This window comes from Filobasidium floriforme, assembly GCF_021052385.1.
Source record: "Filobasidium floriforme strain CBS 6241 chromosome Unknown HD553scaffold_20, whole genome shotgun sequence".
Taxonomy (NCBI): domain Eukaryota; kingdom Fungi; phylum Basidiomycota; class Tremellomycetes; order Filobasidiales; family Filobasidiaceae; genus Filobasidium; species Filobasidium floriforme.
Window position 1 is genome coordinate 82,945 of NW_025763641.1, and position 22,571 is coordinate 105,515.

Genomic DNA, 22,571 nt, shown 5'->3' on the forward strand with positions numbered 1-22,571 from the left:
TCCATACTGATATTTGTCAGATGGAGGTCGAGGCCATCAAAGGATATCGGTACTTCATGGTCTTCATCGACGAGTTCTCCCGATGGACCATGGTATTTCCGATGAAGCTCAAGTCCGACGCTACGGATTGCTTCAGACGCTACGTGAACTACGTAGAGACGTCCCACCCCGGAAAACGAGTGAAGTGCCTTCACGGGGACAACGATGGAGCCTTCGTCGGTCAAGAAATGAAGACGTTCTTGGACAGCAAAGGCATCGTTCTGAGTACGACCGCTCCTCATCATCCCCAGATGAACGGAATCGCCGAAAGATTCAATCGATCTAGCGTCGAGGGAGTGATCTCGATGTTACAGGATAGCGAGATGTCCAAGCGTTGGTGGATGCACGCTCTACACCACTTTACTCATACTCGAAACCGATGTCCGAAAAGGAAGCTAGACGGGAAGACGCCGTACGAAATCTGGTACGGGAAGAAGCCAGTCATTTCGCACTTACGCGTCTTCGGCTGCACCATTTGGTCTTGGCTACCAGCCGAGCTTCGCGGGAAACTCGACCCACACGTTCGAAAGGGAATTCTCGTCGGATACAGTGATCCTCATGGGGTCTGCTACGACGTTGTAGACCCAAAGAGGTTTACTTCCTACAAGGTCAGGGGAGAGGACTGTACGTTCAAAGAGAAGCGAAGTACAACTCCCTCCGAAGCTGAGGAGCGTCCCGTTCCCTCAGGTACTACGGATCCGGAAAAGGTCCCCGAATCTACCAAGACGATCAGTCCATCGTCTAGTTCGGACAACAGCGGTTTCGGTCTTCGTCCTGAAGACAAAGATGACGACAAACAAGAACCGACACCCAGGAAGTCTAGCCGATTGGCGGCCAAGTCGAAACAGAAGTTATCCGAACTGTCTAACGTTCTTACCGAAAAGATGGAAGGCTCGGATGACTTGACCGACTACATGAACGAAACTCTGGCTGTCGCGAATCACAGTTTGTCTTTCAAAGACGTCAAGGACTCGGCTGAAGAAGGAGCTTATCTCAAAGCGATGGAGATCGAGATGCAGTCCATGAGGACCTGCGATGTCTACGAACTTGTCCCTCGGCCCGAAGGCAACGAAAATATCGTAGGAAGTCGCTTCGTGCTCAGGACCAAGCAAGATCACGCGGGAAACATCAAGTACAAAGCGAGACTTGTAGCTCAAGGTTTCTCTCAACGCGAAGGTGTCGACTATGGCGAAACGTTCGCTCCGGTCGTCAAGCTTCAAACAGTAAGGTTACTGTTAGCCGCCGCGGCTACTCAAGGCCTTCATCTCGAACAAATGGATGTGAAAACTGCGTTTCTGAACGGAGACCTCGACGAGACGGTTTACATGCGTCAGCCTAAAGAGTTCGAAGAGAAGGGAAAAGAAAGCTGGGTTTGGAGGTTGAAGAAATCGATCTACGGACTCAAACAATCACCTCGCTGCTGGAACTCTCGAATTACCGACGCTTTCCAGAAGATCGAGTTCTACCCCAGTATTTCCGACCCTTCTCTGTTTCTCTGTCGAAACTCAAGGGCTATGGTCGCATTGTACGTGGACGACTGTCTCATCGCCGGAACCAAGGAACAGACCGAAAACATCAAGAGGTTCCTAGCCTCTGAATTCGAAATGGAAGAGCTCGGTCCTCCTCGCCTATTCCTCGGCATCCAGATTGAGCGAAAGCAAGCCGGTGAAAGTCAGTATATCCATATTCACCAGACTCGCTACATCGACACGATCTTGGAACGATTCTCGATGGAAGAATCCGGAACTTCTCCGACTCCGATGGTCGACAGTCAGATTCTCACGAAGGCTTACCGAGATCAAACCGACCCCATGGAATCCAATCAGTTATACATGAGCGCCGTCGGATCTCTCATGTACTGCGTCTTGGGGACTAGACCCGACTTGGCCCATGCCGTAGGGGTATTGAGTCGATTCTCGTCCAAACCTTGCGAGATTCACTGGAAGGCTATCAAGAGGGTCTTGAGATACCTTCACGTAACCAAGTCCTTGGGTATTCGGTACGACATGATCTCGGACGGCGGAGACGGACTCAATCTGATCGGATATTCGGATGCCAATTACGCGAACGACGTTACCGATCGAAAATCGTTGACCGGATGGATTTTCAAGATCTGCAACGGACCGCTGGTCTGGTCCAGCCGCAAGCAGAAATCGGTATCGGTCTCGACCTGCGAGGCTGAGTACATGGCGCTTTCGGCTGCGTCTCGCGAAGCGATTTGGCTTCTCAAATTACTCAGCGAGACCGGACTTTACAAATCTGAAAAGGAAACTCAGACGATCACCATCCTCGCTGATAACAAGTCCGCCATCAGTGTCGCAAAGAATCCGGTCTCTCACGACAGGATGAAGCACGTGGATGTACACTACCACTTCATTCGAGATCTCATTCAAGATGGGACCATTCAGGTCGAGTACGTCAGGTCCGAAGACAATCACGCGGATGTCTTCACGAAAGAACTCCCGCGCACCTCTCACGATTTCCACATTCACGGCATCGGCATGGCTTAATAGCCACTCAGCACACACGGCCGACAACTACCACGCTCGTTACGAAACAGATCGGTACCACTTTCCTTACCATAAACTTCTGAAACAAACGACACGCGCGACGGAGTCTTCGATCGACGCGGCGAACTTTACGACTTTTCATCTTACGACTCTTCTACAAAAATCGCACTCGACACAAGGTGACTACATAACTTGTGTCCAAGGCATGCGAACATCAATCGCTACTAGCAACATACAACTCGAACGATTTCGGAAGGTTGAGGGGGACTGTTGTCACGTGACGCGCGACGCGACCGACCGTCAACCTCCCTACATCTAGAAAACATAGTAGTACTTCTAGTTTTCTAGTTCAATCATTTTGTATGGTTTCTCAAGCCAAAGTTATTGACTTGAGAAACAGGTTAGTCTTTTGTAATTCATGAATAAAGCCAAAGTTATTGACTTGAGAAACAGCGAGAAAACAACATGGTAGCGGCTCTCGTTCAGTGAAAACGATCACTCGCCACTAAAGGTTTCTCAGTCAAACTCGAAAGGTCTTCGAACGTCCGACTCTATCGACACGAGGTCGACAGACTCCCGACATCGACCTAGCTCTACTTATCTACACGAGGTAGATCAATCCCTACATCGAAAGCCGAAAAGAAATAGATAAAGGACGTCCATTTCCGCGAAAGATGGGGTCCGATACCGACACCCAAAAGTTCGAAAAACTGTCCGGTTCCCAAAACTTCACCAGTTGGGCTTCATCGGCAAAGGCAGCTCTCATTCTCAAGGGACTCTGGACTTTCGCCGGTTGCGAAGAGTGGAGATACGAGAGATGCCCTCACATCAACGAGGTCACCGGGGAACCAAGCGAACCCATTACCGAAAAGGAAAGGAAGGCATTGAAGGCCTGGGTCGATCAAGATGAAAAGGCGTCCGCTCTTATCGAATCGTGGTGCGGACCGGAGGTCCTTCCCTTGATCCTTCAACTCACCTCAGCCCGAGCTAAGTGGGAGACGTTGGCGGCCACCTACCAACTCACCGGAAAGTCGAACAAGACTTTGATCGGAAAGAAGCTGAGCAACCTTCGACTCGATTCCGAAGGAGATTTGGAACAGCACTACCAGACTCTACGACGACTCTGGGTAGACTACCAACGTGCCAGAGGAAACAAAGCCGAAGACGATATGGTTCAGACTCTCCTTGCATCCCTCCCCGATTCCTACGACAACGTCGTGTCTCAGTTGTCGATTACGATCGAACAAAACGACTTATGCAACAACCTTGCATGGGTCTACAGTCAACTGGTCGCGGAGGATATGAGACGAAAGACGAAGGTAGAGGAGAACAACGCTATGGCCGCCCTGGCCGCAAAGCATCGACCGGCCTCGGCCCCACGAGCCAAGAGCTATCCGCAGTCGGGCTCTCGCTACAAATCTGACCCAAAGAAGAAGAAAAGGGACTTGTCCGAAGTCACCTGCTACAGGTGTCAGAAGAAAGGACACCTATCGAGAGACTGCGAAGGACAACTGGTTCGAGTTCCACCCAGTCAACTGGTTCGGGGGGACTCGTACCAGTCCAAGCCGAAACGCTCGAACGCTCATGTCGCGAGCACCGAAGAATCGGAGGACGAGGAACCAGACTTTTCGAATCTGGCTGCCCTAAACCTCAGCGAAGGAGGTCGATCCAGGCAACGAACCTCGTCCTCGGATTTCCGACTCGGAGCATTCGTCGCTTACGAATCTCAGAACCTCATGAACGTCGGAAAGGACTGGCTCAGAAACGAGAGGGCTCTGTCTGCCACGGACATGAATGACAAGGTCATTTCCGACTCTGGATGTTCTCGTCACATGATGAAGAACCTCTCCTGGTTCCGAGGTCTCCGCAAGATTCATAGACCTATCATCGTCGGCAACGGAACCGAAATCTACGCCGAGGGTATAGGCTCAGTCGTTCTACTCTTGAAGGTCGACGGGGTAATCAAGCCTACTGCCTTTTCGGACGTACTGTACGTACCGAAGTTGCACTTCAACCTTCTGAGCACCAGTCAATTGTCTCAGAAGGGGATCTCAGTCACGCACGTCGGATTCTCGAACCGCTGCGATCTGACTTTCGAAAACAAGAAGATCGGTACCGGCAAGTTAGTTCGAGGTCTATACGAAATCGACATCGGCGAAGGAGGTGCGGAAGTCGCAAACGTAGCTCAAAGTCAAGGACTGTCCTACGACATCTGGCATAGACGTCTGTGCCATCTCAACAAGCAAGATGTGCTCAAGATTGCCAAAGACGAGTCTTTCGGAGTTCAAATCGATCACACAAAGGTCGGCGACGCAGAGGAACCTTGTGAAGCGTGCCGAGACGGAAAGGCTCATCGACAGCCTCATCGCGGATCTCACGAACGAGCGAAAGGTCTTCTCGAAGTTATCCATACTGATATTTGTCAGATGGAGGTCGAGGCCATCAAAGGATATCGGTACTTCATGGTCTTCATCGACGAGTTCTCCCGATGGACCATGGTATTTCCGATGAAGCTCAAGTCCGACGCTACGGATTGCTTCAGACGCTACGTGAACTACGTAGAGACGTCCCACCCCGGAAAACGAGTGAAGTGCCTTCACGGGGACAACGATGGAGCCTTCGTCGGTCAAGAAATGAAGACGTTCTTGGACAGCAAAGGCATCGTTCTGAGTACGACCGCTCCTCATCATCCCCAGATGAACGGAATCGCCGAAAGATTCAATCGATCTAGCGTCGAGGGAGTGATCTCGATGTTACAGGATAGCGAGATGTCCAAGCGTTGGTGGATGCACGCTCTACACCACTTTACTCATACTCGAAACCGATGTCCGAAAAGGAAGCTAGACGGGAAGACGCCGTACGAAATCTGGTACGGGAAGAAGCCAGTCATTTCGCACTTACGCGTCTTCGGCTGCACCATTTGGTCTTGGCTACCAGCCGAGCTTCGCGGGAAACTCGACCCACACGTTCGAAAGGGAATTCTCGTCGGATACAGTGATCCTCATGGGGTCTGCTACGACGTTGTAGACCCAAAGAGGTTTACTTCCTACAAGGTCAGGGGAGAGGACTGTACGTTCAAAGAGAAGCGAAGTACAACTCCCTCCGAAGCTGAGGAGCGTCCCGTTCCCTCAGGTACTACGGATCCGGAAAAGGTCCCCGAATCTACCAAGACGATCAGTCCATCGTCTAGTTCGGACAACAGCGGTTTCGGTCTTCGTCCTGAAGACAAAGATGACGACAAACAAGAACCGACACCCAGGAAGTCTAGCCGATTGGCGGCCAAGTCGAAACAGAAGTTATCCGAACTGTCTAACGTTCTTACCGAAAAGATGGAAGGCTCGGATGACTTGACCGACTACATGAACGAAACTCTGGCTGTCGCGAATCACAGTTTGTCTTTCAAAGACGTCAAGGACTCGGCTGAAGAAGGAGCTTATCTCAAAGCGATGGAGATCGAGATGCAGTCCATGAGGACCTGCGATGTCTACGAACTTGTCCCTCGGCCCGAAGGCAACGAAAATATCGTAGGAAGTCGCTTCGTGCTCAGGACCAAGCAAGATCACGCGGGAAACATCAAGTACAAAGCGAGACTTGTAGCTCAAGGTTTCTCTCAACGCGAAGGTGTCGACTATGGCGAAACGTTCGCTCCGGTCGTCAAGCTTCAAACAGTAAGGTTACTGTTAGCCGCCGCGGCTACTCAAGGCCTTCATCTCGAACAAATGGATGTGAAAACTGCGTTTCTGAACGGAGACCTCGACGAGACGGTTTACATGCGTCAGCCTAAAGAGTTCGAAGAGAAGGGAAAAGAAAGCTGGGTTTGGAGGTTGAAGAAATCGATCTACGGACTCAAACAATCACCTCGCTGCTGGAACTCTCGAATTACCGACGCTTTCCAGAAGATCGAGTTCTACCCCAGTATTTCCGACCCTTCTCTGTTTCTCTGTCGAAACTCAAGGGCTATGGTCGCATTGTACGTGGACGACTGTCTCATCGCCGGAACCAAGGAACAGACCGAAAACATCAAGAGGTTCCTAGCCTCTGAATTCGAAATGGAAGAGCTCGGTCCTCCTCGCCTATTCCTCGGCATCCAGATTGAGCGAAAGCAAGCCGGTGAAAGTCAGTATATCCATATTCACCAGACTCGCTACATCGAACGCTTGAAGAGGGAATCGGAAAGCCTGGAAGCCGAAAGTACATTACCTTGTGAGGAGACGCTGGGACCGTTCCGGATGGACTCTGATTTATACTGTAATTCACCATTGTACATGTTGTAACAGTCTTCGGGGTTAGGAACATACATGCTGTATCGATTTCTCGCTTATCGGTCCAATCTATGACAGCTTCCAACAAGTTGACTGAATGCTCTATAAAATTTCGGAGCAAGACTAAGTGCGAACGACGTCTCATGCTATGAGGAAGATGAACACCGCCGTTGAGTCTGACGGGCGACAACCAACTAATCATACGGTGTGCGTTGTAGACAGTGTCATTTCCGGCGGGCTCAATGATGATCTGATGAGCAGCTGAGTCGAAAACCCAGCGGCATCTCATGAGGGGTCAAATTCGAACACGATTCCGGCGACAAGCGTACACAGGCCTCTGTAGCCGGAGCGCGTCTTGAAGCAGGGTGACTATCGCGCGCCAAAAGAGTCACCCTCAATTGCTCACAGCCTTTAAACCTCTCCTTCCCACTATACTATGGGTTAACCCCTTAATGCTATTAGAATTGGCATCAATTGAGAGCTGTAGTATGTAGCAACACACTCATGGTGTCAGCCCGTCATTCCAGTCACTGTTGACTGTGTAAACATGCAGCATGTATCACGCAGTTGTAAAACAAGCTGAGCTGAGAGTTTGAGTACCTATATTCCAGATAGAAGTACCACATGGGAAACCCATTTGCGCAGCAACCGGTTGAAATAGTTAGGTTGAGATAACATGAGTGACTAGCTGCTTGCTTGTAATATCACCTGTCACAGTTTTGCCATGGTAGGTGTCTTTGTGGCTGTACAATAGTAAAGGCTAAGAACCTAAGTTTTAACTCTTCTGGCGCGCCATGGAAGGCTCAATTTCCACTGCAACTTGTACTTCCGCTCTGAGTTGTTCTGATCGCTGACGTTGTAAGTGACGTAGAATTCTGCAAGTCCCGGATGACACTGATCACCGAAGGTCTCATCGATTTTGAATGGATACCTGTCAGGCGGTGTGATGGCGGGGAAAGTCTTTTCCAAAACTGCCTCTTTCTGGGTATACAAGTCCAGCTTCCATTCATGCTCGGCCCGAGCGAAAGGTAATTCGTAATCCCTAACCCAATCGTTGCACTGGCCCTGGCGGTCTGTATGGAAAATTTCTATCTTTTTCAACACATCCTCGAGCTTGGTCTCCAGCTCCGCCTTTACGTGAGGCCACTTGTCCGACACGTCGTTCAAAGACCTCTGCCCTTCTGGGGTGAGATCCTCTGTCTTGATCTCTGTCACGGAAAACTTGAACATGGGATATTCTGATTCTGCTGGCGATCATTCCGTTCGGTTAGTGATATTACAACCTGCCGACAGAAGGTGCGAGAACTGCTCACGGACAACGCCGGTCATTTTGTCAGTATTTGAAGCTGTGTCGGCGGATAGGTAGTGCTGCGGTAATGGTAGAATACATCGAATAAATCAAGTTAGCTTTCCGACAGACGAAACTATTTTGGTGCCCTCTCTATGCCCCAGGTCTCGCCATACATCAAGAGCTTGAAACTGTAACCCTTCGTAGGATCAGGGGTATCTCATAAAGGAGCCTCCCAGTCAAAAAGCTTGTAGTACCGGGGTTCTCCGGCCGAGCAAAGTCCAACCAATAATAATTCTTGCCGAGCAGGTCAGTAGACCACTGACGTCAGGCAGTCACAGCAGGACGATGATTCTAGGAAGGTCACACGCAATCGGGTAGCACGTATCTGGCGTAGCTATCGTGCTGTGGACAACAAAGGAGGACTGAGAACGTTCGGTGCAAATCGGGCCTGCCGTTCGACCTTGGTGATCAGGTGACCGAGTGCGCGTTGACGTTATCTCTATGTGATAGGTCTAACGAGTGGTCATGTGCCCAAAATGATCGGGTGTGACGGCCAGGTACAGGACACGTCGTTCGATTGTGGTTTAACAGCAAGAATTGATTCTTGAAGTTCTTGAACATCCCAGATCGATCAGCAAACCTTTTTGAGGAACGGGACTGGACCTGTGGGATCCCTGTCAATGGCATCGAATGCAGCGCGGACGAGGGGCAAGATACACACGTGAACTAGCGATCAGCTTATTCCAAGACACATGTCACGATATTGCGACGCTACACAGCCCTTCACACGGAGCAGCATCATCTTCTATCTTCAACAACGACGACGAAACCTCCGGCAGCTGAGCAGTGATCAACAGCGCGAGAGCCTTGTACTGGAGGCGCGTGAAACAAGGCGACGCGTATCCACCTTTGGCGTTTCATCTCGTGCGCAGCTCGAATCGATTTGGAGCCCTGGCAGACCGTCGCATTCAAGTTTCCCTGCCCAAAGCGGGCAAGGGGTCGGGTGGTGAGCTTCGAGAATTGAGCAGAGTCTCAAAAAGGTGGTTGTACAATAGGTAGACAGGCAGCTGTTTCGACAGCGTTCCTGCTTCTCGTTTGGCCATTTCTTGCCGATCGAGCTTGACCATACTCGCCGCGAAAGGGCAATCGCACTTGGTTTCGTTCGGAATATAATTGGATGGGATAGTTGCCATTATCAGCTCCTTAGGTGGCATAAGATCTTTCTGATCAGTCGATATCATCGAACTCGACCCCCAATTCGAGCTAATCAGTCGGAACTCGGTACCTGTTTGATCGTGAAAGCGTTGAATCGGCATAGAAAAATACAAGGTAGACAGTTAAACAAAACCTCTCGCGATATAACCCCTTGCGTTTCTGTTTCAGCTAGCAAACCGCAAGATCCTCAATCGCTAACGGAACAACTCCGTGAGCCAGCTGTAGGGCGTTTCTGCGCAGTCGAAAATCTGCGGGGCAGACCCTTGAAGACTCTCCTTGGTCATCGCAGAAGTTTCTGTCCCAGAGAGGTCAATGATGTGGTGCCCGGCAAGGTCCTTACCCCGGTCGTTGGCGGTTTGAATGGACTGCGTGTTCTGTAGGCTGATATTTGACGCGGTAGTCGCTGACTTGGAGCCGGTCTGATACGAGATCTGGTCATCCTTGGGCCGTGCGCGACCCTCTGAGATGGCGCCAATCTTGATAGGCCACGTGCAGATCCACTGGCTTGACGCGAGGTCTTGCGCAGGAGTCAGATCGATGGTACCCTCTACCTGTATCCTAGGCCCAGGACTGTCCCAGTGTGACTGTAGATCAACGATTTCGATGTGAATGGTGTATAACTTCCCCTTATCGGGAGCGAAACCAAAAGAGACTTCAGGCAGAAAGTGGGAGTCGACTTGTTTCCTCGAGAGACTGGAATTGACTTGTTCCATATTCTCTTTCCATTTGACTGCTCGACTATCGAACGCTATAACCGCAATTCTCGCCCAGTCCTTGTAATGCCGAGGGTTTGTGAGGTCGCCATTCATCCGGAGAAAGAATGCCTCGATTTCATTCGCTAATTGGTGCAGATGTCGATCGAGAGTAGGTCGAATACTGGTCCAGAAGTGTCCATGTTGCTGCACAAAGTCTCCGAACAGATCGAGTTCCTGTCCCTCAAAATCAAGGCTAGCTGTCCATCGTCGGCCGTACCCTTCAGGCGCACCTTTTGAGTTCAGCACGAGCGGTCCGTAACGAAACAATCTGTCGCGTGGGATATACATACCAGTCGCACTTGGTTTTGACGGGCTATACTTGCATATGAAACGGGTATCCATATCTAATGGCAGATTCGTTTTATTCTGTCTCCAGGATCTGCCGTCAAGTCTCAACCGGACTCCACGAGACAATGGGATGTTGGCGAGTGCACCGTAAAGGCGATGTATACTATATGGGATATAGTACAACAGGGACATGCATGGCTATTGGATTCTCCTACGCTGAGCAGCATCGAACAAAGGAGTGATGAGAACCCCAGCTATAAGAACCATAGGAAGCTGAATGTCTCGAAGCGGCAATGCGGAAGCAATTTCTGCTGTCCCGTCTTCAAGCGCGATTGTTGCGTTTCAGCCACTGCGCGGGACTCAGACTTATGATTCATCTTGGCCGCAAGATCAACTAGCAGACTTCCTGATCCATCACGCGCTTAGTATGCTCTGGAAAAGATGAGAATGCGATAAAAGGGGCCACTAGTTGATTGGCATGAGAGGTCATGTGGACAAGCGGTTGGTCATACAATAGAGAGTATAGATACAACACAACAGGATGATACATCGACGCGCAACTAAACATAGACAATAGTACGCTATTGAGTCCCTGAACAAGCGAGATGAATATCGTCTATCAACCACTCATCCGTGCGCCGAAATCACCGGATCGAGTAAATGCGGTCATCGAGCCGTATCCGGTGTTGGAGCGGATGGGGTTATCCTCGATTAGCGAATCACCCTCCCTGAAACCTCCCACTCCTGACTGTGAAAATCCACTTGGAAAGGGAGAGTCAATGATGCCAGTGAAGCCAGAATAAATGGTATTGGGAGTTTCCTGGACAGGTTCGACCTCGGAGACCGCAACATGGATAGGCCAAACCCAAGTGCAGTTCGTCGTTGTATAGAGTTCTTCCTCAAAGTATGTCTGATCCTTGCGGCTCGCATGATGCTGAACGATGATGATATAGCTCACCTCGATCCTCGGACGAGGATTTTCCAAGTCATTCAATACCAACCGAAGGTCTTTAGCCTCTACAGACAGAACATGGTCTCTTCCCATATTTGAGCTGAAACCGACCTCCCAATCAGCAAGGAAGCCAGCTTGACGCTTTTGCCTATCTGAAAGCTTTCCGTTGACCTTGTTCATTTCTTCAAGCCAGGTGTTTTGTTCTCTGCGGAACAAGGCTTGAGACTCATTCTGCCATTCATTGTAAGTGTAGGTTTTCGTCTCAATCTCGGTCAAGAATGATCTCTGAATCAATCGAGATAGCTCTGAATTGGTCTTCTGCAGTTGTTCCATTAGCGTGTCGAATCCTATTGTTCTCCCGCACGTCTATTGTTCTCCCAGAACAATAGACCGCATGGAACAATAAAGCACATCCACTCTTCGCACCTTTCCTTTTGTTCTCGCTTAGCAATCTGCGACTCGCTTAGCAATCTGCGACCACTGTCGCAAGTTGCGACCACAACCGCAAGTTGCGACCGCAAACCGCAACTTGCGACCGCAAACCGCAGACCGCAAACCGCAAACCGCAGCACCTTGCCACCTACCAGAATAATATATATAGCAGACCATTCTGGTCTGATTTCATGATCCCCTCTTGTATATTTTATCCTCATGCAAACTATACAACGGTGATCAACTCGATATCCAACAGATTAAGAGTCGGCTGCTCTACCAACGGAGCTCAACGGGCTATTACCTTAGTTTACATCAACCAACCCTCTTCAACATCGACTTAGTTTCATCATGGCCGACAGTCTCGACCTCGACACTCTCAAGGTTACCAAGCGGACTTACCTTGAGGGTCCCGACAATTACGCGGAATGGTCCCGCTCGATTCAAAACACTTTGATCGATAAGGATCTGGACGACATTGTTGATGGAACTATTCCTCGACCTAATACCCTACCTATCTCTACCTTGGCTGCCACCGCCGGCACGGACAACGCTCCAACTACTACCACCACTACGGTCACTACTCCAGCTACAGCCGAGGAACTTGCGAAATGGATCAAGAAAGACAAGAAGGCCTTCGGCATCATTGACGGAAGTCTCAGTCAGCTTGTCCACCACAACCTTCCATCTCACCTCTCAACTTGGCACGCTCTGGTCCAAAGGGACTCCGCTCACACCGATGAGTACAGAGCGACGCTTCCTTCTGCTTCTGAAAGATTACTTAAACATCTTCAGGAAACCTACTCGGCCGCAAGGGGATCCAGGCGGGCTGAACTTCTTGCAATCATCTGGCGATCCCAACTCGCGGAAGGAGAAGATCCGACTGTCCATACTGGAAAGCTCAAGTCGGCTTACTCCGCTATTACCGTCTCTGGCCGATCCCGGATGGACGACAAGGACTTTGCGTTCGCCATCCTCATGTCCCTTCCTTCTTCCTATGAAACCCTCGTTCAGACCTACTATCTCAAGGAGGACTTTCACTCACAGGACGTCATTGACGCCGTCCGAGCCGAGTACAGGAGAAGGATTGTTCAGGAAGAAGGAATTGAGACTACGGCTCTCATCGCTGCCCGTCAACAAGCACGAAACAACAACAACAACATCGGCGGCACCGGAAACAAGAAGAAGTTTATTCCTCGATCTCCCTTTGACGAGAATGCCTTCTGCGAGTTCCATCAAAAGAATGGACACTCAACAGCAAACTGTTTCACCAAGCCCGCCAACTTCAGTACCGGCAACAACGCCAACAGGTACACAAACAACAGTGCCAACATCGCCGCACTCGTAAGCAACAGGAGTCAACACCATGGCATCAACGCCGGCTCTGCTTTCATGGCAAGCATCACCATCGATCACAATGCCCTTCTGGCCCACTCGTCTGCACTCGACATCGTTGTAGACTCTGGAGCTACTCATCACATGGTCCACGACAGGAACCTACTCACTGGAATTAAACAACTACCGATCCAGGCAAACATCACCATAGGCAACGGCGCCAACATCACCGCCAGAGAATGCGGTCAACTCAAACTACCAAACATCACACTATACGATGTTCTTCACGTACCCGAACTGGGACGGAACCTTCTGAGTGTTGGTGCCGCACAGAGCACCGACGGACACTCTTGGACCTTTGCAAAAGACAAAGCGATCCTCAACACTACTGAAGATGGACCCAGCAAACCGGTCATCACAGCAACACGACAAGACGGTTTGTTTGTCCTCGATCCGGCAAGCACTCCTATTCGACACAAGGCCGCACTCATCACGGCCACCAATAACGTCACAGAGGAGAACATCCTTTACCACTGGCACCGCAGACTTGGTCATCTCAATGTTCGCTCAGTGGTTCAGCTCGGCAAAGAAGGAAGACTCGACAAGACAGTGGACTGGGCCAAAGTTGGAAAAGATATCTACGGTTTCCAATGCTCAGCCTGCATCCAAGGCAAAGGATCTCGACTTCCCGCTCCTGCTTCCAACATCCGAGCCAGCAAACCACTCCAGTCTATCCATGTCGATCTCTGGGGACCAGCTCGAACCCCTTCCATTGGAGGATCCCTCTACTTCCTTACCTGTTACGACGATCACACTCGGAAGGTCAACCTCAGCTTTCTCAAGAAGAAGTCTGAGACCCGACAGGCATTGGTCGACTATATCAACCTAGTTGAAAATCAATTGGACTGCACGGTCAAGACCATCCGATCGGATCAAGGAGGAGAATTCGAGTCACATGCTCTTCGTGACTACCTCAAAGCGAAGGGCATCGAGCATCACTTTGTTCCAACTGCCGCTCATGCTCAGAACGGTAGAGTTGAAAGGGCACACCTTACCATTCTCAATCAGGTAAGGACGCTCCTGATCGATAGCGGACTCGATGACAAGTTCTGGGCCGAAGCGGCAAACTACGCCATCTACACCAGGAACCGGGCTCCCGCAGGATCCGACAAACATGTCCCGGAGGATCTCTGGAGGCAACGTGAAGTCAACTCCCGGCACCTTCAACCCTTTGGCTGTCAGCTCTGGTTCCATGACCACAACAACACCAACAAACTTCACCCTCGCTACAAAGAAGGGCAACTACTCTCTTACGTTGAGGGGACCGACAACTACAGGATTTGGGATCTACACACCGAAAAGGTCACCATCTCTCGTGATGTGGTCTTTGGTAAACAACCAAAGATTTCCACCAACACCAAATCACTGGAAACCAAAATCCAGTCCACTCAGGTTGACATCGACATAGTCCCTGAACCAACATCAGACTCAGACTCAGAAACTGAAGAGGATCAATCGGCTGAAGACAATACCGATACTCTCAACTCACCTGATCAGCCTGGTGATGACACGACCATCCCAAGTGATCAGGCTACACAGGCTACACAGGCCAAACACAAGTCATCCGGCATTTGGAGCAAAGGATGGGATATTGCACTGTTACCGACACCGGAAAACCCAGTCCTGCCTGATGGCTCCCGACGAGTCCGCAAACCACCTGCCAAATTTGGATACTCTGCAAACCTCGCTACCGCCGTCATCTGTGGCCATGCACTCATCTCCACGGCCATCCCTCAAACTTTTCAGGAAGCCCACCGATCTCCAGAATGGGACAAATGGCAGGAGGCTATCAAGGCCGAACTCGACAAGATGGATCAGTACAAGGTCTGGTCTGTCATTGATAGGCAAGAAGCTACATCCAAACCTCTTCGAGCCAAATGGCTCTTCACCCGAAAGATTGACGGAGAGACCGGGAAGCCATCCGCCTACAAGGCTCGATGGGTAGCAAAAGGATTTCTGCAGAAGGAAGGAGTGGACTACAATGAACTCTACGCGGGAGTCGCTCACAAGGATACCATCCGCGTCTTCCTTGCTCTGGTCAACTACCTCGACATGGACTGTGATCAGGTCGACATCAAGGCCGCCTTCCTCAACGGAGAACTAGAGGAACTCGTCCATCTCGAACCTCCTGAAGGCAGCAACATCCCTGCCAACAAGGTTCTCCGACTTCAGAAATCACTTTACGGCCTCAAACAGTCACCTCGCTGCTTCAACCAGGCCCTTGACAAATTCCTTCGATCTCTCGGTCTCACTCCTTCTCCGGCCGACTCCTGTCTCTACATCCGATCAACCAAGGATACCCTTCTCATTCTCTCCGTCCATGTTGATGATCAACTCATCGCCTGCAACAATCGTCAGGAACTGGACGACTTCAAGACCAAGCTCAACGACCGATTTGAGTGCTCTGACGGAGGAGCGGTCTCTTACTTTCTTGGATTCAACGTCTTCCGAGACAGGCCCAACCGGAAACTCTACATCTCTCAAGAACACTACGTACAGGCGGTCCTGGAAAGGTTTGGCATGCTCAACTCCAAACCGGCAAAGACTCCCCTTCCTTCCGGCTTCCGATCTCTTCCCGCTACCGACGCTGAACATCAGGAAGCCGCTCATGAGGAATATCCCGCAATGGTCGGATCAATCATGTATGCGGCCACCATCACCAGACCCGACATTGCTCATGCTGCCGGAGTCTTAGCTCGGACCGTCAGCAAGTGGAACAAGCAACACGTCCATGCTGCTCAACACCTTCTTCGATACCTCCAAGGCACTATTGAGCTCTGCCTTACCTACGACGCCACCTCTGGCCAAAGGATCATCCTGGGCTACGCCGATGCTGACTGGGGCGGATGCTTGGACACTCGTCGATCTACTACCGGATACCTCTTCCGTGCTTTTGGAGGACCGGTAGCCTGGAAATCCCGACGACAACCAACCACAGCTCTCTCTACTGCGGAAGCTGAATACATGGCTTCCGCTGATGCCACCCGACAGGCAGTCTGGCTCCGCACTCTTCTCGAATCTCTCGGTCACCCGGTCTCTGGTCCTCTTGCCATTCTCAATGACAACAATGCCGCCATTCAACTCTCCAAGAATCCTGTTGCTCATGATCGCACCAAACACATCGACATGAGACACCACTATCTCAGGGAGAAGGTACTCGACAACACCGTTGAACTCTCCCATATCCCTACTCAAGACAACCTTGCCGACGCTCTCACCAAAGGTCTCGCCCATCACCAATTCCATCACCTTGTCACCGGGATGGGTCTCAGCGGAAAACCAACCTCTTTCGCAAAGGACGCTTGAGTGAGGGGGAGTGTCGAATCCTATTGTTCTCCCGCACGTCTATTGTTCTCCCAGAACAATAGACCGCATGGAACAATAAAGCACATCCACTCTTCGCACCTTTCCTTTTGTTCTCGCTTAGCAATCTGCGACTCGCTTAGCAATCTGCGACCACTGTCGCAAGTTGCGACCACAACCGCAAGTTGCGACCGCAAACCGCAACTTGCGACCGCAAACCGCAGACCGCAAACCGCAAACCGCAGCACCTTGCCACCTACCAGAATAATATATATAGCAGACCATTCTGGTCTGATTTCATGATCCCCTCTTGTATATTTTATCCTCATGCAAACTATACAACGGTGATCAACTCGATATCCAACACTCTCGTCGCCGTCAAAGTAGTGATCATCAACGCGTTCCTGGTAAAAGCGCTTCACTCGTTTCATCGCCATGTCTAACGTTTCATCCAATCGGTCGTAGAGGTTGACGTCCCCTTCGTTGGCTGTTGTAAGCGGAAGTTTTTCTCTTGCAGCCGATGACCGTTTGTCTTCCCCCAAGTCCGTGCGTTTGACTCGCCACCTCTTTCCAATTGCTATTCGTAACAAGCTGAGTCAGCATCATTCCTTATTCGAAAGACATGGTCAAGCAAATTACCGTAGTAGCGAGGAGGGGCCATTGTAGTGGGTGCTCTTCAGTGTGGGTAGGTGCAGTGTTGGTCTCGTTGCTCGCAAATATACATCGAGGGATCGCTAACTCTTCCGGACGCTGACAGGATACCCAGGCTTATTTATAGAGTTTCGAGCACGCTGTAGTGCAGTCAAGAACGTCTCTCGAATTGACATTGGGTCGGAAGGTGACGTACCAACGACAAAGGTTGACAGACGACTTCGATGGTCCCCGGATGCGAGATCACGGAACATCAGCAGACTGAGTCGTGTGGCTGCTTCCCAGGAAATCAAGCCGCGACCTGCGAGTACGGGTCTGGCTAGAATACCATAATTAGGGACAAAGGAAAGTCGAGAACGTTCGGAGCAGACCGGGACATGTCTTCAGCTTCTATTCTAAAGCGATTACGAGACTGCCAGTCATGTTTCCAGTTGTATGTATGCTTGAGGCATGAATTTTGGTATGAGAACGCTACCTGCGAGTCATGCCTGACTATTCGCGTAGGGGTTCATGCTGTAAGAGTATACTGGCGTGTGGCGAATATGGCAAGAGGTAACATGACCTTTGCCTTGGTTCCGAGAAGCTTGCATCTTCCCGGTTTTTCCCGAACGGCCCTGGCATTCCTTTCTCTTCAGTGAATCGGTCTCGGCAGCCATACTTCCCTGATGTTGCCAGTCTACAGATCTCCCTCCTTCCTGAGTCGCAGGTCCAGCAGCGGAGAAGAGAGGACGGATCAGTTCCCCTTACTGCGAATTCTAGCCTGCTGACTGCAGTGTGAGAAGGCTTCTCAGCATTCAAGTGAGCGGAACTGTTATAGCTCATGCCGATTTCATCTTGTGATCTTGGTGTCAGTTATGCCTCTCACTTCTTCTTTTGATCGTTCTTTCAGCTCTAAAATATTTCAAAAAGCCTTCTCAGAACTCCAGAAAATGTCAAGCAACAACACCGGCGGTAAGTCACCCTGATGTTCGTTGTTAGAAGAATGTAGAAATGACTGGCTTTGACCTCAGGGAACATGTGGACAGCACAACTGAAGATCTGCAGCAAAGATGACCATCGGCTTCGAGAGCATAATCAAAGCGGAGCCTTGCCAGGAGTGACGAAGAGTCAGCGCAATGCCCTTGTCAGCCATCTGAACGCCAGTCTCAAAGCTCTGGTAGAAGCGGTACAAAACAGCTTGAATGGTTTTCACGGGAAATGCTATTCAGATGATACCTGGGAAGCCTCGTACCAGCCCCGCAACTTGAACCTTGTTGCCTGGAATATCAAGCTACAATTAGGGGCAGAACAAGCAATCGCGGCTGTTTTCAAAGGTGCTAGAAGTGGGCCTGTCAAAATTATACACAAAGCCTCCTACGATGTCCCCCAAACAGGATACGAAAGGTACACCTTTGTGTACGGGATTAGAGACTCTGACGCGACGTCGAAAAAAGACGATCTTTCCATTACGTCGAAGCTAGTGTGGAAGTTCACTCACGGAGACGCAAACGAAATAGTCTTAGATAGCACTGTCCAGACCCACTACTCTAACCAGAGTACCAGTAGTTCAACCAGATTAGGACGATCCGGTATATGTCTAGAACCAGCTTCCAATGAAGGGGTTCTTACAGCGGAAGGGGTCTCAGATTTCAAGAACTCTGAGAATACCGACCGTCCCATCGATGGCTTCTCGGCCACTACGTTCAAGGGCTCGTAATGCAGAATTGCCTGTCGAATTTCGCGAAATCGGGGGGAATAATGAACTAGTGCACATCTTTATAGTTGTAAATTGGTTTTCATGCTAGTTGAAAGGTGAATAAACTATTATCCCTATATGTGTTCCTGCCTAGTATCCAGCCACTCGGCATTTCCCACTGGATTCTGGTTCAAGCGTACAGCCTCTACAATGCTTCGGACGATGCGTCCTGCACGTTCAATGTTCAGTCTTCATCGTTGTGATATAAAGGAGAAGCGCGAGCTAGACACTGGAATCTCTTGATACAGCAGTAACGGCGCGTCTTGCAGCGAGCCAGGCAAAAGCGCGATGATTTTGGGGTTGCTGCTGATCATCATGTCAGAGCTCATGTCACCGATACACTTCCATTTTCTGTAGTCGTATAGGGATTACTCGACTCATCTATATAGATCGCGAACGTGGAATGGCTGGAAGTTCTCGCATACGCCGTGGTAGGCGAGGACAAAAATTCCGCGAACCTCGATGGATCATAGCTCGGGCGTGTCCCGACCTATCCCACACGTTCGTAAACAGCTTCCTTTGATTCTCTTATCGCTTATGAAGGCGGGAGATGCTTTCGCCCCGCGGCCTGGACCGCAGATGGCATATATAGGCGGATACGCCATGGCGACCGGGCTCATTTTGTGTTGCTGATGATCCTCTCAGTCCATCCCAGACAGCGACACGATAATGTCAAAATCCTGCAGACCCACCTGACACGCCACTCGATGAACAGACACACTAGCCTTGCCTTGCTGGATGTCATCCGGACTTGGCGTCTCCATGCCCCATCTCGTATTGTTCCACAGAAGGATACTGATCAGGAACATTCGAGATCCTCTTGGAACGCCTTAGATAGAAGGTACGCTTGGATGCAGGACATATATGGGGACGCCATGCGCGCCATCTGCGAGAAACACGCCCTACAGTTCGCCACTGCCCTCGCTGAGATCGAGATTCCTGCGCGGTCTTTTGCGATCAAGGCGGCAGTGAACAGACGACTCACTTTGATGTTGCCAAGGGATCTGTATCAAGCTCTGGAAAGGGATACCGTCGAGCTGAGTTGTGTGATTGAACAATTGGACCAGGAAGTCCAGGAGGCCGACCGAACCAACGTCGTGTACCAGGACTCATTGAACCCGCTGTCACATCTATTGCGTGTACAGCACATTTCGATGTCCCGCCACTAAGTGAAACAAACGAAGGCATCGTTCGCGTCATGGTGAAGTTAGAATATGGCCAGTGGCGATACGATGGGACTCCGGTATTGGCGGGTTTCCCCTTCGTGAGTCACGTACAATCCCAAATTTTGAAGGTCATTCCTACTGTGTTCTGCGACCAGTCTAGCTCTCTTCGTGATATCACTCTCAGTACTGCCGGACCATCCAAACAGTATGAAGTTGCTTCATCACGCTTCATGTCGGGGACAAGCGAGATCGACGACACCCAGACATCTGTGTTGTCTGCAGCTGTATCTGATCTACCAGAAGCAGGAAGCAGAAAGACTGTTCGAGGAGGTGTATACTAGTATCTTGTGCTTTGTGTCTACAGCGTCTAGTTCTCTGTAGTACATTCTGCGCCTTTGCCCATTTTGTTGCATATTCGAGGGGAGTCGATAGATGGGACATAGAGTGATGGCGATATGGCCCGATTTGTGAATCGGCAACGCATCAACAACGATCTTTGTGCCCCTGCGATCTTGCACAGCAACGAGTCAGGACAGGTAACGGTAGCAGTTGTCGATACCACGTAAAGCTGGGAAATATTGTGATATCCGTTCAATCTTGCTAACCCTTTGTGTTGCTTCTCCGGGTCTTTCTATCTAATCTGCGCGACTCGCCAGGGTCGCAGGCATATGGCCTGCTCTGAGACAAGGCATCTCTCAAGACTGTCGATGGATCGAGAACCTGCAAAACTCAGCTCAACAAAGTCTAGCCACCGGACCTTCCGAATCCTTTGCTGGCATGTCGAGTGGCACAACAGCGACACCGGGTCAGCTGACAGATCCGGCTCACGTGCCTCGTTAATTCAGGACATACTGCCAGGCCATACTGTCGCGTTGATATAGTCTTGATCCTCCTTTGTGTTGCTTCTCCGGAACGTTCGTATGCGCCTCAGTGACCTGGCTCCTCGCCAATCACATAAAGCATTAAGAAGAGCCGATGACATCAGACTCTGTCCATTACGACCGCTGACTGAAGGCCCAATCCTCCAGAGTTCGGCAGACCATCGAAACTACCCAGCAAAGACTGAGCAGTGTTACAAAAATGTTCAATCCTTGTAAGTAGAAGCGAACGACTCCGTAGAACATGCTCATTTACATTACACTTGGACAGCTCCGCACTCCACCACTACATACAAATTCGAGGTGAAGAACTTGGAAATAACTCCATCAGCACCGGTATACACTAAGCGACGACTACCTTGTAATGAATTGGCGCTCAAACTTCTTTCGGACAAGCTGAGATTCGCACTGACGGAAGCTGTCAAAAAGCTCGTACTCTTCCACAGACAATTCGTAGTGAATCGACGGGGAAGTGAGGAATCGTATCGTCTCGCTTTGGAGGAACACCTCGCCGAGAATCGGAAGAATATAGCTAATCGCTGTGATCGCGCGCTGTCGAATGGAAACTTGAGCGAGCATTTGTGTGTCCAACCTCAGATAAGTGAATTCATCAGCAAGAATCCCTCGAAGACCAGGACATTCTTCGCGATGTACACTATCTACGAACGCAACGAAGATCAGCAGAAATCACCAGCGATGTGGCATCAATCTCGCAAGCTGACTTTCGAGTTGGAAATGACACCTGTGATTACTCGCTCGGAGGTTCAAGATAGCTCATTGAGCTTCACGAGTCTCGCACAGCAGAACGCTGACGAATGTGATGATCCGATCGCTCTTGACACGTCCGTTCTGATCAAGTCCGAAAACACTGAGCTCACCGGAAGCATTGCTGGATCGGTCGATGTGCCCAGATCGAACACTGCCTTTTCTGTTCACGGTTCCATCCAGCACACTCAGTCCGTTGACCAGACCTGACAGGGGACCACCTACGGTATGGGCAAACGGCTGAATTGTATGCTATCCGAGGTTGTTTAGAATTTTATAGATGGGTGACATTAATTCATTTGTTGCAAGCTCGCCTCTCGGAATAGTCTATCAACTCCGACTTGATCTCCTTGTGCAGCCCTGGTCTCACTTAATGGTTTGATTCTCAGACTTTCCGCTCGACGCTCGGTCACGTCAATTATACATTTCCAATGATCATGCACCTCGAGCAGCACAGCTTAAAAGACGCGATGTGCCCACGATCGATTAGCTAAAATATCGGTTGCGGTTCGCAAGCTTGCCCACTTGTATTCTACTTTATGTGACCAAGTCTGAAGTCAAGGTAACCTGTGTCGAGATCAGGGAATCACGACCCCGTCTTAGCTATTAGTCGATCACTTGATGCGGAGGTGGTCCGACTGGCAACTCACACAGCTTCAGCTGTCATTTTCGAGAATTCAGTCGACCTCACCATAACGGCGGAGAAAGACTGACCATATGGTCTTTCATCGAAGCGAGCCATACTCATATCGTCTGAGAAGCCTTTAGTTCAATCACTAATGCTAGTTCGGCATCAATCCATGCTTGCAATAAGCGATCATCCATGAGTTTTGCTGAGCTCACACCGACAGGATAGCTGACCGGCAGAGCCAGAGGTGCATCGATCATTTTGAGTGAAGGACACGAGACAATGCAACGCAATGAACCAATATAC

General features: G+C 50.3%; 4 protein-coding genes across 4 annotated transcripts; 3 read left to right on the forward strand and 1 right to left on the reverse strand.

Moving 5' to 3' along the window:
* Positions 1-4,759: 4,759 nt before the first annotated feature.
* Positions 4,760-5,029, forward strand: HD553DRAFT_255600 (uncharacterized protein; the record flags this gene model as incomplete). The annotated part of the gene is made up of 1 exon (XM_046177350.1): positions 4,760-5,029. A coding segment is annotated over one exon (270 nt), but the record flags the coding sequence as incomplete, so codon positions are not given.
* Positions 5,030-9,070: 4,041 nt separating this feature from the next.
* Positions 9,071-11,492, reverse strand: HD553DRAFT_325748 (uncharacterized protein; the record flags this gene model as incomplete). The annotated part of the gene is made up of 6 exons (XM_046181644.1): positions 9,071-9,387; positions 9,517-10,302; positions 10,363-10,523; positions 10,625-10,754; positions 11,009-11,294; positions 11,319-11,492. The coding sequence occupies 6 exons, from the start codon at positions 11,490-11,492 to the stop codon at positions 9,071-9,073; spliced, it is 1,854 nt and encodes a 617-aa protein (XP_046034230.1).
* Positions 11,493-17,690: 6,198 nt separating this feature from the next.
* HD553DRAFT_316321 (uncharacterized protein) lies at positions 17,691-18,841 on the forward strand. The gene is made up of 2 exons (XM_046180608.1): positions 17,691-18,044; positions 18,104-18,841. The coding sequence occupies exons 1-2, from the start codon at positions 17,948-17,950 to the stop codon at positions 18,787-18,789; spliced, it is 783 nt and encodes a 260-aa protein (XP_046034231.1). The 5' UTR covers positions 17,691-17,947; the 3' UTR covers positions 18,790-18,841.
* Positions 18,842-19,703: 862 nt separating this feature from the next.
* Positions 19,704-21,847, forward strand: HD553DRAFT_325750 (uncharacterized protein; the record flags this gene model as incomplete). The annotated part of the gene is made up of 7 exons (XM_046181645.1): positions 19,704-19,872; positions 19,974-20,092; positions 20,150-20,324; positions 20,659-20,799; positions 20,876-20,912; positions 21,023-21,087; positions 21,144-21,847. The coding sequence occupies 7 exons, from the start codon at positions 19,704-19,706 to the stop codon at positions 21,845-21,847; spliced, it is 1,410 nt and encodes a 469-aa protein (XP_046034232.1).
* Between the last annotated feature and the right edge of the window lie 724 nt (positions 21,848-22,571).